General features: G+C 41.4%; 1 protein-coding gene across 8 annotated transcripts in view; it reads left to right on the top strand.

The window, feature by feature from the left end:
• Window positions 1–17303, top strand: part of plecb (plectin b) — a 124572-nt gene that overhangs the window by 42239 nt on the left and 65030 nt on the right. Inside the window, exon 1 of one of the 8 annotated variants that reach the window (XM_056379784.1) lies at window positions 1639–1814. The exons of 5 other annotated variants lie outside the window; for them this stretch is intronic. In XM_056379784.1, coding sequence (XP_056235759.1) covers window positions 1781–1814 — 34 coding nt within the window. In that variant the 5' untranslated portion in view covers window positions 1639–1780. Of the gene's footprint in view, window positions 1–1638; window positions 1815–10057; window positions 10653–13314; window positions 13446–17303 lie in introns of those variants that run through there. 2 more of the 8 variants (XM_056379777.1, XM_056379781.1) reach the window with 2 other exon arrangements.

Genomic DNA, 17303 nt, shown 5'->3' with positions numbered 1-17303 from the left:
TACAGTTTTTTAGTGTATAGTCTGACTGTTAGAGGCTAAAAGACCGAGATCTGAGGATGATCAGGGCTTGTAATAGATACCTATGAAACATTTTGTATCAGTTGAATTGATTATGAAAATGATCAAATATCACACGCTTGCCTTCAACAAAGTACAGTCTGATGAATCCCTGGTGATATGTATTTGCAGTGCAGCTGACAGGCCCGGCAGTAAGCTACAGATACATATGAGATGATAAAAAGAAAACATTTGATACTACACACACACACACACACACGACTGGCTTGTTAAAGAAACTGCCACAGAGCGGATGGCTTTTCCTTTCATGCTGTGGCTGCGCTGTTTTTTTCACAGGAGGATTAGTGGGTTGTTCAGACTGAGAGAAGAACAAAGAAAGGCGTCATCACCTTAAGAGTACACTTTCATGTCCAATTAAAATATGAGTAACGCTTACAGAGCTGCCATATGACGAGCGTTCGCCTGTATCCAGATATCAAAGACGTCTGTCGTTCATCATCTTTAAAAACAGTCATTATAACCAAAAGGCCGTGGTCGTCTTGTGTAACTGAAGCTCTCATTTGCAGTTCTCTCCCCTGGGTGCACTTGATATCTCCAGGTTGGGTTAATGTGTGTGTGTGGTGCTGTGCTGCAATTTAAGAATAAGAGTTAATCATTAACCTTTTGCATAAACAGCAACAGTTAAACTACACCGTCATTCACTGTAACCGCAGCTGCTATTTACACTACATGCAGGATATAATTCAGTTTGCATGTTGGACTTTTAATAGCTTTTATGGATTCACCTTCACCAGTGTCAACATTACGAGCCTGATGACCTGACATCTATACATACATTATATATAACTTTGACACTCTTTCACCTCGCAGACATGCTACACACCCTCTCTTTACAATGTGTTACGCAACACATACACGCTGTCCCCTCTTTGGCTTCAGAAGTGCTGGCACAAAGCCATGTCTGTGAGACTACAGTATGTGGCACTGGTCCAGCGCGTTTAAATGCTGCAGCGCCCCCCCTCCCACCGCCTCGGCCTGACTCTGTGGTCTTGTTGTCCCTTTAATCAGAAAAGACTGCTGTCTCTGTCGGATTGTCACCCAGTGTTTTTTTTTTCTCTCTCTGCAGAGCAAGAGACTTCTGGTTCATTTCCCTGACACGCTATCACGATACATAAAATGGTGAAAATTGGTCTTTTATTTTTTATCCCACCCACTCAAAGCTGCATGAAACCCTCACATTTAGCCTCACGGATACTGTGATGTGACTGTAATTATCGAAGGAAACATTTCATCCGTCTCTCCAACACAAAGCACATTAATTTTATCGATTCACTCTTGTTCTTTGTACCCTTTCAACTCTACGCCCTTGTTTGCTTTTGTTGCTTCTCTGAAATTTTAGCTCTTTTTCAAACACTTCAGTGCTATACACACACACACACACACACACACACACACACACACACACACACACACACACACACACACACACACACACGAACAGAGGTATTATTATGAAGGGCGGCTCTGACCTGTGAAGGAGGTGAGGAGGGTGGGGTGGAGGTGGGGTGGTGGTGGGGGGGGACTCCCATTCTGTTGATCTACACAGCGTGACGTGTTTGAAAGAGAGAGCGGAGAAAGAACACAGATAGTGAGAGAAAGTCACAGATCCGACGTGACACACTGAGATCAAACAGTGGAGAGAGGGAGTTAGTGACTCTTGCTGTTTCCAAGGTCTGGACTCGGTCTTTGGACGTTACTGTAAATGTTCAGCATGGAGTCCTTCTACTCGAGCAAAGGTAAGCCACGCTGTTGTACATTACTGGGGAAAAAAAAAAAAAAAAAAAAAAAACTGCAGCTGAAAGGAGAGAAAGGAGGCAGGTAGCCAAACCAAGAGGTAAAGTGATACAGGTGGAGAGCAGACGGAAAGGGAATTTCTGTGGGTGGAACTGCACATGGGTCAAACTATAACCAGGCAGCAAACGCGTAGCAGGTGTCTGTCTGGATCTGCGGTTGCCTGTTAGGGTGAATCTGAATTGTTGGTTGTCAGATTTGGCCGTACCATTTGAAGGATAGTTATCCCTTTTTAATGTCTCTGATGACATTGACCCATTGCAGGTAATGTTGCATCTCAGTGAGCATGACTGTTTTATAGCAACGACAGATTTACAGGGTGTTTTGCATCAGTGTGGTGCCGTACCTTCTTTATTTATTTTCTATAAAATGTACTATATCTTGATTAACAGTATATCAGTCATCACGGCATACGGTTATACACACTGTGATAGACTTTATATCATATATTTGGCTGATAGACACTTGTAGAGCCCGATCGGCAGATAGCTGTACAAATATCTATTTTGAAACAATGTCACTTCTTCTATAGTTTGTCATTGAGACAGTGACAAGTTAGTTTTTTAACAGTAAAATGCCCTCCACATTTGGTTAAAGAAAAAAACCAAAAAAGACTTGTACAATTATGAGTTGTGTGAAGAAATGTAATATATATAATGTAATATTGAAACTCTCAAATATCAGCATTGGCCTCAAAAGTCCTGCACCAGTTGGACCATAGTCGTTTCACGTGCATCGACTGGTGTTTGCTCTGTGAGGTGGGGATTAATATGGTTGTAAACGAACACACGAGTTAATTGTGTGTGTGTGTATTGGAAATTGATACTGTTAAATCATCCAGCAGCTATGACATTATGCAACTATGAAACACTGAACACAGCACAATCCAGCTGAGTGTGTGTCCAGCCTGAGGAGATGTGTGTGGATGTTTTGCTGTTCAGTCTGGTGTAGGAAGGAGCTCAGGGTCCACAGAAAGATGAGAGGTGGTACATTTTAGTATGATCATAATTATTAAGAAAAAAAAAAAACATAATTAATATGCACTGTATATTTATCTGGCCACCATATTTTGTAGTACAATGGGTAATAAGGTCCCTGTCAGTTAAAAACAATAATAAAAGAGAATATCATTAGCAGCTGCAGTTACAGTTGTGCTTAATAGTGCTGAAACATGAAGTGTATTTAAAGGGTGGCTCAGGGTCACCAGCTCATACAGTGAAATATGTGCATGAAAGCAGACAATAGCACAATGGAGCAGCATTAATGTAAAGTGTCCTTTTGTAATGAACAGGACCCTGAGAGTTGGCATAATGAGCCAATATACTTTTTCTCCGTAGTGCCTGAATCAAATGTTCTGTGTTTGTCACTGGATCACTGTGTCATTCAGATTTTGTTGCCTGTTTGCTTTTCCTGTCTGTGCTTGCAGGGAGCGCAGGACAACATGCTTTAAAGCTTGTAATGATTGTGTGTAGCATAATAGAGGGGACTATACTGTAGCTTTATTGTCCTCATACCAATCCTCAAAACATGTTATTTTCCTAGGAGTTTGTTTTTTTTTCTTTTCCAGAAGAGGTGAGATGTTACAGGAATCAAACATTATGACACACCAGTAATAACCTCCCCTTTTGTTTTTTTCTTTCTTGCTTGCTTTCTTTTTCTTTTCTTTTTTTGTTTTTTAGAAATGTTTTATTATTCTGCCACAGATTGAAAGATGAAATTATACCTCAACCCACAGTATCACACTTGATAAAATCTTCAAAGCTTTTACATGCACAGTTCTTAACACTAGCTGTCCACCATGATCCCTGCAAACTGGAAGCCCCCCTTTTACCCACCTTTATTTTAATCATCTTATACACTTTACAATTTACATTTGAGGACTCACCCCTCAGCCTACAGATGTTCATGTGCTTCCACTGGCTGACAGTAGAGAGGCATTATATCTGAGAGTTAGGGCCAAAGGTGTTGGGTTCTCACTGTCTCACATGGTTTGTATGGGGAATTATATCCGTGGCGAATGCGTCCTATGGAGTGATGTGAGCTTTTTTTTTTTAAATCTTCAGTTAGTAGGGGTAGGTAGCATGAACATGGGTGAACAGAGCACATCAACAAAATGAGGTCATAGTACTTTACTCACTGTTTAACTTACAAGTACGCCTTTGTAAGCACAGTGCTAAAACCACACAGACATAACCGCTCATAAATGATGCACTAACGCTTCCTGTTTCAATGTTCAGCAGTAACCTCTCATCCCATAAGGCTGCATCAAAGATGAATTAAACTTTCAGAGGTGTAACAGTAATAAATGATGCTGACTGTGGCCATGTGGCCCTACACAGATTTACTGTCGTCTCTTACGACTCCCTAATTTGCCAGTTTATGTCCCTGTTTCAGCAGCCTGAGCAGTATATTACCCTCCCCGCGTTCTGCTGAGTGCGATGCTGCCGTGCCGCTGACTTCTCAGTCCACAGAGGAGGGATTTTTCTCTCACTCAAAGGCCTTTTTAGCTGTCACGGTCTCTGGGATTACCGAGGGAAAGGTTCCCACTGAGCTTCCATCAGGCTTCAGCACGATTCAAAGACCTCCCACAGAGTGAGAAGAAGTGCTGTACTGTGTGCGTCTGCTGGAATGTTTGGCTGGTGGAGGTTTGTCTGTCTGGCAGCTCCCAATGTTCCCAGCACTGGTGGAAATGTGTGTTTGGGTGTTGCTATTGTTGGACGGAAGAAGGTTCCAGTCACCTCCCCCTAGTGGGCGGCCAAACAGTCTATTGCAGAAGTAATCTTGGGCCATGGACCCCCCCCCCCCCCCAAGGGTTTCCATCACTGCAGAATGTCACTGTAAGACATAAAAAAAAAATGAACGTTAATGTTGGTAAATCCCTCTGCATTGGTCTAAAAGTGTGTTTTTTTTTTTTTTTGTCCACAGCTGCTTTATACTGCATGAAAAGTTTGTCTTGAGTTTATTAAATCCCTGCAGCCATCTGAAGGAGGCAGGACATCTAGACAAAGCTTCTAGGAGCGTCGCATCAGGTGGCATTGCCTTTATGCATTGCTGTTTACCATTACTCAATCATGTGCAAATGACACCAGGCTGCTAAAAAAGTGATAATTCCCCACAATATTACACATGCTGTTGTGTCACATTTTTTACATTACGATGTGACCATTTATGATGTGAGATACAGTAGAAGTTGAACTGAAATAGCATCGGATTGATGTGGTTGTTGAAATGCCTTCATCAACATTTCTAGTATGTATTTCTGTCGTCACCGTGTAAGTTGAATAAACGAACCTATACATCACCTGCCTCTGGCTGCAGATTTGAGATGCTGCGTGTTCAGACTGTGCCGCTCTGCGACACTCAGTGAACAATATGATTTCCTGGAGAAACCCTCTCCTGTTGTTGTCATGTGCCACTGTGATTGGCGGAGCTGGTTTAGAGCAATGAGACTGACTAAGAGTGAATTTAGTCTGATTGATATTCCACCTCATCCAGCCCTTTGGCATTTTGTTTGGCTGCATGAACTAAATAGCAGGTCCACACAGTTCGTGCGCCCAAGACCAACCACTTTGGTTTGTTGGGCTTATGTGGTTAAAACAGGGACTGAGAGTCGGGACATCTCTGCCTCTGCTGCACAGACTGCTCCTAACTTTGCAGGAGTGTAGCGTTGTAGTTGAAACTGAATTTGCTTTAAAAAAAAAACTTATGTTTTGCAATTTCAGGGAACTGATAAAACTTTTTCCAGAGCTGTCAACTACACATCTCACAGTCTTCATCAGCAGATGGACCTTGTTCAATGAATAATTGTACTAATATCATAAAAACTACAGTGTGAGATGGGGATGAATGCTCTGAAAAAGGCATTGAAATGGACCTTGTTAAGATTAATTTGTCAAACTACTAGTCCTACTAAACTAACAAGATCAAGAATACCCATTATGGTCAATTTGGGTCTTGTCTTTGTTTTGTTTTAGCTCAAAAAGTAATTATGGTAATGATAACATTGTCTGACTTTTCACTAAGTTAACTGCTAAGATCAAGGACCATGGTGACGTCTGTATAAACACATTTAATGTTCTGCGACAGACTCTTTCAAAAGTATTTGGGCCTTAAGGTCACATATATATTTACATGATGCACTGATGCTACTGAATAAATACTGTTCCAAGAAGACATTTTCACTTAAAATAAAATAATGCTCGCTTGGCACATCACGTCCTTGACACATCCTTTTTAATTGCGCTAACCGGTTGTAAGCTGTCCTCTCAGGAAATGTGATGATGACGGGATGTTCTAGAAGAGAGACCTACTGCTCTGTCGGGCCGCTTCCTCTCACATCCTGTTGTTCTGTGTTTTTTTAATATTTTGTTCATCTTCACAAGCATAAAAGATGACATGTGATTCTGGCAGCAGTTGTTATCACATGTCAGTTACCATCAGAGTTGCACAAAGTAACTACGCACTTTGCTGCAACAAGTGGAAGACAAGCTCTCAAGTGAACTTTTGAAAATTAGTTCCTTAGAACTGATGTAACAGTAAGTACTGTCGGTAAAGGGTGGAGTGCTTGACAACTTTCTTCTGTATTAGGGCATGATTTTAAAAAACCCAAAAGTATTTCTCTTCACTTTGGTTTGTCACTTCTTGCGCACCAATTTGCTGCCATTAACCATACCATCATATACCACGAATCTGTGTTGTTTCATACTCATAGGATTGGGTCATTGTTTAGTCAAATAGCAGAAAATGAATCTGCTACACTTTAGAATGTATATCTGTTAATTGTTTGTCAGCTGTTTCGAATAAAAAAGAACAAAAATCAGCCTCTTTAATGTAAATATATGGTCCTATTTGATAAAGAAAAGAAGACGTCAGCATTTAAAATGAGCAGCAGCATGTGAAACGTAAATTCATAAAACCTGCCCACTAAAAGGTTAGTATCTTCCCCATAACATAATAATAATTCACCCGATGTCACATATTTACCATAAATATTCACCATAAACACTCACATAAGCAGTGACAGTCAGCTGTTGAAAACCATACAAAAAGTTAGACAGCTACTATTTTAGAACAGGATATTTCTCAGATCACCAGTGTCATAAGTTGATGATTTAGCACAGTGTTGGTTACACACGAGAAACACTAGCAGGGATAATGCTGGGTAGCTGGGATTCATATGCAGCTTCCATGCACAGGTGCTTATGAGGGGTCTGTCCTGCACAGTAGCAGGGCAACGTGGGTGGTAAGTGTCGAGGGCAGAGTGGAGCGACCCCGTTTTTAAAGGACGGCTGTAAAGTTTGGGCTTTTCATCTGAAATAGTCGAGTCACTGAGGAGGTCTGGAAGCTAACAGTGTTGTTTGTCTGGTACTTTAACGGATCAGACTGTGTTTACTGTGGTGAGCCTCAAGCTGTTTACTCACTTGAGCATATTAAAAACAATTTGTCGTCTAGATTTTAGGATTGCGAAAGAGGAAAGAGACAGAAAAGTTCAATACAATTCATCTAGCAGTTGAGTAGAGGGTGTTTGGGAACCGTTCTCCAGTGCTCGAAGTACTCGGAAACTTGTAAACAACGTAACATATACTCCATTACAAGTAAAAGTCCTGCTAAGAAAAATAACTAAATACTAACATTTTACAGTGCTATAAAGTATTATATTTGTGTATTATTATTGTTGATACATAAACATATAAGCATCATTTTAATGTTGTATCTGGTGCTAATTTTAAAAGCTTTACATTCTGCTGGGTAGTTTAATCAGTAATATATTTTATAAATTCATCATATGCTCTGTATATAAAATCTGGATGGTCCACAGTAGCTCCAGCTGTTAGATAAAGTTAAATGTAGTGGAGTAAAAAGTACAATATTAGAATGAGTAGATGTGTAAAGAAGCCAAAAATGGAATAAATGGACTTACAGTCCAGCTCTGCTGTTCTCCCTCTATATTTATAACGAGCCTCTGTCTGATAAAATTAGATTTAAAATAGCTCTGAGTGTCATGATTGTACCCCTCGTAGTATCTGTTCTCAGTAACTCGCTAACTTGCCTCTTCGCAGTTTGTCCAGTAGATGGCGATATTAGCCAGTTAACACGAGTTTCCCTCTTGATGTGTCACTCTGGTCTCTCTTCCTCAGTCTTCTGTGCAACAGGATTCACACGATCCAGATGCCCCCTTAGTTCGTTGCAGACATGAGTTCAGAGGAGATAAAGTTGAAGCATGATAATGTGATTCAGCTCTTTGTCAGACAGCTATTAAAACACCAGGGTGATCCAGCATGTGGAGGGAAAAATGTACCCATTAGATTGAAGTGTTTGCACGTGTCAGAGGCCATATTCATTCTTGCCGTGCTTTGCTAATGCAATGCACATGGGAGGCCGTTTTAGTTTTGTCTCCGTGGTTTGCTGATTAATCAATAACTGATGTGTCTGATAGATTTACTGAACTGTAAATCTGAATAAATTTTACCCATCTACATCTCCTACACACTGTTATATATATATATATATATATATATATATATTTTGTTTTAGTGTAGCTTACAGATATTTTTTATTTCCCACAGCACTGATCATACTAATGCTCTGTGTCTCTCTGTCTTTGTCTTTCAGGTGAGTGTCCCTTCTTGTCAGAAGATGGTCCAGAACATCTGAAGCTCAAAACCAATAAGTACTGATTAAATTAACGCAAAGGGAAAATCATGGGAATGCAATTACACACAGGAAACACACATAGAGTTACTCAGAGAGACCAATGGGAAGACATTTGTGATGTTTGTTCCTTGGCTTGGTTCCTTCCTTTTTCTTTTTTCTTTTTTCTTTTCTTTTGTGTTTGTCTGTTGCATGAATTAAAGCCTTTATGTCTCAGGGGGGTTTGACGGGCTTTTATCACAATGCTTAAAATTCCACATATGTCTTAATGACATGGTTGTTTGACTAGTTCAGCGATGGATATGCTGCAACACACTGACACATTTACTTCAGGACAGGTTTTATGCTGTCTTGAATGATTCATAGTTTTCATGAATGTGAAGGGCTGGGTCAAGACCTGCCCTCACAGGCCATCCTTTTCCTCTGAAGTACATCTGGAATGTTTTACACCCAGTATTATAAACACGGAGGGGCTATAACACCTGGGTGTAGCCTGGCCCCCCGTAACAGAGCAGGTCGCTTCACTGCTTTGCTTTAGGTGTAAGGTGAGTAGTGGGACGGATGGTCTATTTAGTGAAAGTCCACTGTCCATCTCAGTGTGTCTTCAACAATGTTTACGGAGTCTGTTGGCCTCTGTTAAGGGTCTGCTCATGTTGATATCTGCTGTAAATGTAAATAGAAAATAATAGGAGGTGCAATACAGTTAGTGAAACGAGTGTGTGGGTGTGTGATTGAAGGGCAGGCGGGGGAGGGGCAAACAATGGCGTTTCAGTTATTCTGAACTTCACTCACAAAGCAAAAATGTCAAGAACGTGTATATGTGTGTATGTGTGTGTGTGTGTGTGTGTGGTCAACTAGCCTCAATACAGGAGCAAAAATGTGTCTCCACATATGAGCACCTTTTTTGCTGGTGCTGTTTGGATTGGGGGGGGGGGGTAACGTTGCAATAGTACACATATGTTTCCTCCGTAGCTTTTGTGTGCGTTCTGGTGCTCAATGGTTCACATTTCATCACCTGAGGGTGAGTAATTACTCATGCAGAGACCCGGCCACACCTCACTTGGGTGCTCTGGCAGGTCTACAAAGCGAGGTAGTTCATTGTCACAGATAATTAAAGCGGGTCACATTTCTTTTCCAAAGGACATGCCAACATTTGATACTTGAATTATATGTAATTCATCTGCAGTGTGTTTTCGAGGCAACAGCCATTACTTGCAGGCTTTACTTTTACCACAAGAGTGTACTGTTCATGCAGTTTTCCTCTGTGAAAGGGAATTGTGGGAATTGTGAAAGCAGCACAACTGGCCCCACACCTTTGAGCAGAACATTAATTAGCGGATTCGTTACAGTAAACTCTTTAAAAGCCCATAGTGTGGTTTTATGTCTAAGACTGCACCTTGAGAGGAGGCTGTAAAAACATTAAGCGATACTGTGTTGTCAGGGGAGTAACCTGAGAGGCTGTTGACTGCAGTTACTCTGCTGTTTTGTCCCCACAGGGGCCACACGCCCTTAAAGACAAACTGTTAACATTTCTTTCTATGATTGTTGCCTCTCTTGGATTTCATAAAGGAGTGTTTTTTTTTGTTGTTTTTTTTGTGCGTGCAGTCAACGTGTGGTATCTGAATCCACTGTATTGTTCAATACTGGAGCCGGCCCTGCTCACTGGTTTTTTATTACATTTCGGGAAGGGAAGCCTGCCCATTGTTTGGATTGTTATCCTGTCTTTAAAGCTGGAGTTTTAGTAGTAGGTGTCACACTGGAAAACAGGATGTAGAGCCAGTCCAATCATGCTGATAAGAACAAGTAAAGAGGAAAGTGAATTGCCATCTCCTGCAGCACTGAGGACACTTGAATTGTGGGTGGGGTGGTCCACGAATAGCCTATATAAAATAAGATAAGCTGATAAGTAAAAATTTCTAACAAGCTAAGGGACGCTGATCATGAGGTTTAGTGTAGGTGTTTATTATTGCTTCCGCTGCATTGTAATTCAGTCATGTGCCTTTATAGTGATGGCCTGATATTTATGGATCGTTATTTCCCAGCATTCATGTCTTGGACTCTATCACGTCTCATCATTGTAAAAAAAAAAAAAAAGAAAAAACGCAAGAACCCCATGGGCACAACAATGCAAGGTAATCAATTCTCATATCCTACTCCACCCATGCTCTCTACCTGCGTAATTAGATATATTGTTATTGTCGTTGAGTCACAGGCAGAGTAGTTGGCTGTGGGTTACATTTATGTATTTATTTTTCTCACATTGTGGCATGAAAGGACATGCTGGGTACATGTCGTCGTGTCTTTTCGGCGCTTCGCTGCAGAGGAGCTGTGATCCCAGACAAACAGAGCATTCTGTAATGTCACAGTATCCATAAAAACGCTTGTTTAGGCAGTAAGTCCATCACATATCAAGTGTTATCTCTGCAGATGGATCGTTGCTCTCTCCTCTGTTGAGGCTGTCTGAATCTAACTGACTTCACACCTTTCTGTTATGCAGCTGGGGCGGTGCTGCGTCCTCGACACGTTGTCCCTTACTGCCACAGCTGCTGTGTTTCTTTCCTACATTATAGAGTTACATGAGCCCTCTTGTGGGTGGTTCAGCTCAGTGAAAGCCAGTTGAAGAAAGTTTGACAATTAATAGTGATGGTGAGTCGACGCTGTCTGTGACTTGATTTTAAAGCTGTGGCATTTTCTTTTCCTCGGCCTCAATAACTTAAATAAGTTTACTGCAAGTCTGTCTGCAGTGAAAGGATCAGTCATTTTTTCTCTCTCTGCTCTGAGGAAAGAAAGAATGCAACTGATTCATTCTCTCCAGATGGAGGGATTTTATGGGAGTGATGATAATAAATCACCTCCCCGTGTCTCTGTGTGGGAGCATATATGTGTGTTTGTGCATGAGGAGGCACCTGTATTGTGTTTGTCCGTATTTTATTGGTGGCCGATCGTCAGGATGCCTATCTAAAAATAAAGCTTTGCCTCTTCAGGTTACAATACAAATCCGTACACTGTGGCAGCCAGTCAGGAAGTCAGAGTCTAGATCCTGTGTCCAGTTTTGTTCTTTTGATAGCTGGTTGCCCATGGCAGCAACAGCAGCAGAAGCAGTAAGCCCACGTTCCCCGGGACCTCAACCGTGGACGGCACATGGTATTTGCTAACCTGTGGGTTGTGTTGCTACAGCAACCAAAGCCCAGCATGGCCACACCCATGTGAGGTTAGCAGACGCTGACTCATGGAGCAAATATTCAAACGATTTTTTTTTTTTTCTTTTGTTTGAATGATTCGACTTTGTTTCTTTGTTTGGGACATTTTTTTTTCATAGTGGGACACTATCTTTACCAGATGTCTGCTTTTTCACACAATCAGGGTCTGAGGGAGGAATGAATGAGCTTGTCCTCTCATAGCAGGCTGAGGGTGGCACAAACATGCCGGTGCCTTTTGGCTGGCATTACCACACCTGGCACACCCTACGGCCATTTTACACCGTCCTCACCCACCACACTGCAGCTCCATTTTGTGAGGGTCCATTGAAGCATTATTTATAATTACAGATACTGAAAGGAGGTTCACAATGTTTCAAGTTTTTCTTCAGACAATACTCACATGGCCACATCTGAATTGAATGAGTTTCTGATCCACAGTCCTCAAAATGTAATTTGAAGTTTAGCTGAAGCTCATATGAGGCTTAAACAGTCTGAGTTGGCAAATATAGTGTGTCTCTACAGGTAGTCATTGAGGACATAATTTCTATTTTGCTTTCCCTGCTGTTTGTCATGGCTGGGTGGAGAAAAAGACTAACTTTGGGAGATACTCACTTTGTTAATCTAACTCAGGCTGTGTGAATTTTCATTTACTCGGGTTTTAAGAGAAAAATGTGTCACTTGCGGAGTCAGTGTGTCAGAGCTAATGGGCCTTTTTTTTTTTTTTTTTTGAAAATCCTCACTTAATTATCTCGTCATGTTTGTCAAGCCTCCCTCAGTCAAGGATCAGTGCAGGGGCCGGAGTGTAGTTCTGACACAGCCGTCGACATTTATTGAAAACATGATTATGTTTTGACAGGTTCATCTCCCTCAACTTACCTGCGATCCGACAGCTCTTTGCAATGTGGTTCCACCTGCTGGTTGTTTGAACAACGAAAGAGAATTTGCATTTTCGCTCTGCGTGTTTGGACTGTTTCTCCTTTGGTTGGCTAATATCTGACTCCAGTTCTAAGATTAACTCACTCGCCTTTTATCGTCTTACAAAAGGCTTAATTGCTCCCCACAAACCAAGGAATAAGTATGCAAGAGACAAAACCTGACTTGTTGTTGTTGGGTGTATTTTGGACGCCTTGATAGTGCCTTTTGTTATCTGTCTGTCTCTGTCTACTTTTTCTTGTCCTCCCTTTTTTTTTGTCCAGTGTCCACTCTTCATCTTAATCTCTGTGGCTGTAATTTGTGAGGTTTCTGGGAACAAAGCGTCCAGTGTGTATCTCCGTGTTGTCTGGAATAAAGCGTGGGCGCCCTCAGATGTATGGGACATGGGGCAGGGTATCCAGGGCAGCGGAGAGGATGTGTCCAGCCTGGCAAGGCACTCAGATTTATAGTGTAGATGTTCCTCTGCATTTATGGGCCAGAGATGAAAAGATTCCCTTGTTCTTTTTTTTTTTTTCTTTTTCTCACAAACACCCTCCCTACCCTGAATGTACCCCTCCACCACCCATTCCTTCTCTCTTTTAGCCCCATCTTGCATGCCATGTTGATCTGCTGGTCAGGCAGTGGGTCTCACAAGGGTGAAAAGAAAAGCAGCAGTGTGGTTTTGACTGAAAGCAGAAAGAAGGTGTTGTGTTTTGTTGGAGGTGCTGAGGCCTGTGTATAATATGTCTGATCAAAGCAGCATGGACAGAGGAGATCCCATTGGAGATCGGTTCTGGCTCAGCCCAAGAAAAGGTAAGTGACTCAAGACTGAGGCAGGATACAGTGAGGGGATGATTCTCAGCATTGGTCGGAAATAAGTTTATGTCACGGAGAGGTGTGGCCACTTACAGACAGCAGCTCATTTTTTTTTCTCATTTTGGACTACAGAGAGTTAAATAGGGAGTTGAGCATGTCATCGATCTTTCTTATGCAATTACACTTAGCGCCTAAATGGTGCAATACATCTCTTGCATGCTGATTCTGATCCCTGGCTGCCGTTTAGCTGAGCTGGCATTCAGCTCTCACAGGAGAAAGAACAAGAGAGTCGAGGGCTGTTTCAAATTTTCTGTCCAGATCTCACTGCTGGAACTTGTTTACAGCACAAAGCGCTTTTGTAGTCACTGCCTGTTTGCAGAATTCAGTTTTACATCAGAGTGGAAAGAACATACTCTGTTTTGCATATAGTATGCTGCCGGAGGAAATAGTACCCTGTTCACAAAGCGCTGGATAATAGATGTGAAAAGTTGGAGTGATGAATACTTTGGTATCCTCGTCATCAGTTCCAGGGAAAGTTCCCATTGCTATCCATGGTTGATGCTTTAGTGTTAGATATGGCAAATCTGTCACGTTACTGCGCCTGCTTTCAGTCTGGCCCCATTTGCCCCCTCCTGATTGGGCTCCTGTCCAAGTCTGAGAGGCTGTAGGGGGCGTCGTAAGGTTGGACACAAAGAGACTCCACCGCTAACCCATGACAGAAAGCTTGTTAGAGTGACAGTAAGTAAGAATGAAGGGGACTTGGCAAACTCTTTGGGTTCTCCTGCTTATTTTTAGTCAGTATAAGGAGGGCATAATCTGTTACTTCATTTCTTTCCACTCTGGAAAAGGAGAAGTCAGTGCGATCCGTGACTCCTGGATTTGAGAACACAAGCAAGGCCTGTCATTTTTACCTCAAGCACACATCAGTTTATAGATTTTCCATGTGCATTAATGCGTATATTGGTGAGACAAAAGCCAAGAGCTGGCTTTTCTTACTCTACCCACACAGTAGGCTATTCTGCTTGTGACGTCAGCGCAGTTTTATATTGCTGAAGTCTTCCTCTAAAATATACTCTGAGTCTTTGCTGAATTTTTCTTTCACTTTTACACAGTTACACAAACTTTCTTTTACAAAACAATGGTTGTCTTGCTCCACAGTTGCTTTTAACAAGCATTATATAACTCCAGATACATTTACGAGGCAAGAAAAGTTTGGGTTGGCAAAGCAGCAGGAACGGTTCCCATAGTGTGTTGATTGATTTCAGAACTTTACTTTGTGTATTGTTCTTGCTCCTCAGCTCTGGACAGAGGAAAAAAAAAAATCTCCCTCTTTCTACTGTAATTTGCCCCTTGCTGCCTCTGTTATCCAAGAACAGTTGATTATTTATTTTTGCAGCAGTGTGAGGAATGCCAAAGACACCTCTCACTCTCCCTCTCTGCTCACTAGCTCCTAACACACAGTACCTCTTTGTCTGCAGCCAATTTGTGGTTAAGCACACTTCTGTGGGTTTGAGTTTGGTGGTACAGTTTACAGCATATGAGTTTTTTTTTTCTTCTTCTAGCCACCCCTGAAACGTATCTCTGGTCTTTCTGTCTCTGCATAGGACACGTAGTTCCCTTCATGTCACCAATCGTTAACCCCACAAGATCTTCCCAATTATACCCAGATTCACCAAGGACCAGTCGGCACAAGAGGTTAATCCTCGCAGCTTCGTCCTTCTTGCATTTCAAAGGCCACTTTCTCTCTCTGTTCGAACACTAATTGACACCGTTCTTCATGCTGACCCATACAAATATCAGTCAAGGTTGTCTTAAGGTTTCTATGAGGGTGGGATTAGGGCCTCAAATGTGTCAGTCAGCATAGAGAATAGTTCAAATAGTCAAGTCAACAAGGCCTTGAATTCGGTTAAGAAACTGCTACACAATCATTTGCTACGTCCTGTGCAAATTTTTGTGAATAAATGCGAAAAATATAAGAAAAAAATATCACAAACTTTGCACATTTTGAACTAAAGGCTAACATTAGCATGCTAAAAGGTTCACAATTACAATTCTAACATGTTTAGGTACAATGTTTACCATGATAACCCTCTTAGTTTGAAGCTGATGGGAATTAGATTTGCAGGTATTTAGTGGTGAACCAAATTTTTTAGCAAGTTGAATTCTTGACCTGATGATGGTGTTGGATGAAAAGTTATGTAAAGTTAGATATTGTGGTCATCAGACTGATTATAAATTATCCTCAAGGGAACACGTTTCAAGTTAATCCATCCAATAGTGGTCAAGCTATTTCACTTAAAGCCAAAGACAGCCTCAACCTGTGGGGGTGCAAGAGGAAAAATAAGGGGAATGGCAAATTCCTTAGGTTTTACCCTCTGGGCACCTTGAATGTCTAGAACAGATTTCATGTCAATTCACCCAACAGGCATATACTATATACTGAAATTTCACTCTAAACCAAAATAGTGTAAAATGAAATTTAGAACCCTCAGCCAACCTGCTGGTGGTGCTAGTTAGCTGAGAACCAAAGTCAGACTTCATCCTCTGGGGACCATGAATATCTGCACAAAATCCATCCAACTGTTGATGAGATATTTCAGTTTGGACCAAAAGTGGTGGACCAGCACGATAGACCACTAGCATGGCTGCAAAATTGCAATTAAGATAAATTTTCACATTTTGGTTGAGTTATGACATGTGTGTTGTCCAGATCAAAACGTGCAGATATTTGATATCAGTAAAAATTAGGATTATTTTTTGTATAATGTTAAAGCAAAGAGAGAAGATGTGAGTCCTCTGCCTTCAAATAAATATTTCTATATACACACCATAGTGCTCTTTTAGTCTATAGGGGCACTTTTTCACTAATTTACTGTATGTTTTTGTTTCACCATTTACATTTAAAGGTTACAAAAATTTCAAGAGTTTGTTGAATCATCATTTTCATTAATCAGTTAAAATTGACTCCGACAGCCTATAATTACTTTAGTGACAAGCCCGGCCTTCATATGAGGCAGTTTAGAACAAACTCTAACTTTAGCACATTCCTGAGTTGGAGGTGTTTGTGCTTTAACATGCATCAGCTCTGTCAGGAGTCACAGCTGTCCCTGACTGGGGGGTCACCACTCAACTTACTAGGACGAGATCCACAAATAAAAAATAGGCTTATCAACCAGATATAAAGAGAGCCCTCGCACATTGCAGAATGATTTGTCACAGCTTCAAAAGTAAAAGCCATGAATTGGAATAGACTAAAGGCCACTATCCCTACTTGCCTTGCAAAGATGATCAAATCCCTCTCTGTCTATTTTATCCAATTTATTTTGCTTTCACACCAAAGAAACCTGTTTTCTTTTGTACTTTTCTTTTTTCTTCTTTTTTTTGTAGTTTAATTGTCTTGCACTAAATTTGTTACTTGCTCACATTACATGTGTCATTCATTAGGGGGACCCATCACATGTTTGCATTTGTTCGTTAGTTTTCAACACAGGTTTGACGTCACTGACTTCTCGTAATGCAAGCACATACATTAGAGGGTAAGAAAGGCCCTGCTAACCTTTCCCTTCCCTGGAAGTGGCTGGAGTTGCTTGGATCTGATATCAGAATGGAGGGCACGTGTGCAGCGCCAATAGACCACGGAGCAGAAGGCCTTTACAGTGGGCCAGTGGCCAGCTACCATCAGTTGGTGGTGACAAGTCTATTCTGGGACTCTTGGAGGTCTGAAACTCTGAAGCAGAAGTGGGCTCCTAACCAGGAAACTATTCAGGCACTTCCCCATAGTCGTATTACTCCTTTATCTGCTTCAGTCAATCACATCATGCTGCTCTGTGGTTGGCTGCTACTATGTCTGTTTAT

This window comes from Seriola aureovittata, chromosome 7 (assembly GCF_021018895.1).
Source record: "Seriola aureovittata isolate HTS-2021-v1 ecotype China chromosome 7, ASM2101889v1, whole genome shotgun sequence".
In the NCBI taxonomy this organism is placed as follows: Eukaryota; Metazoa; Chordata; class Actinopteri; order Carangiformes; family Carangidae; genus Seriola; species Seriola aureovittata.
The sequence above is the reverse complement of the archived record's forward strand: the minus strand, read 5'-3'. Positions and strand labels throughout refer to the sequence as shown.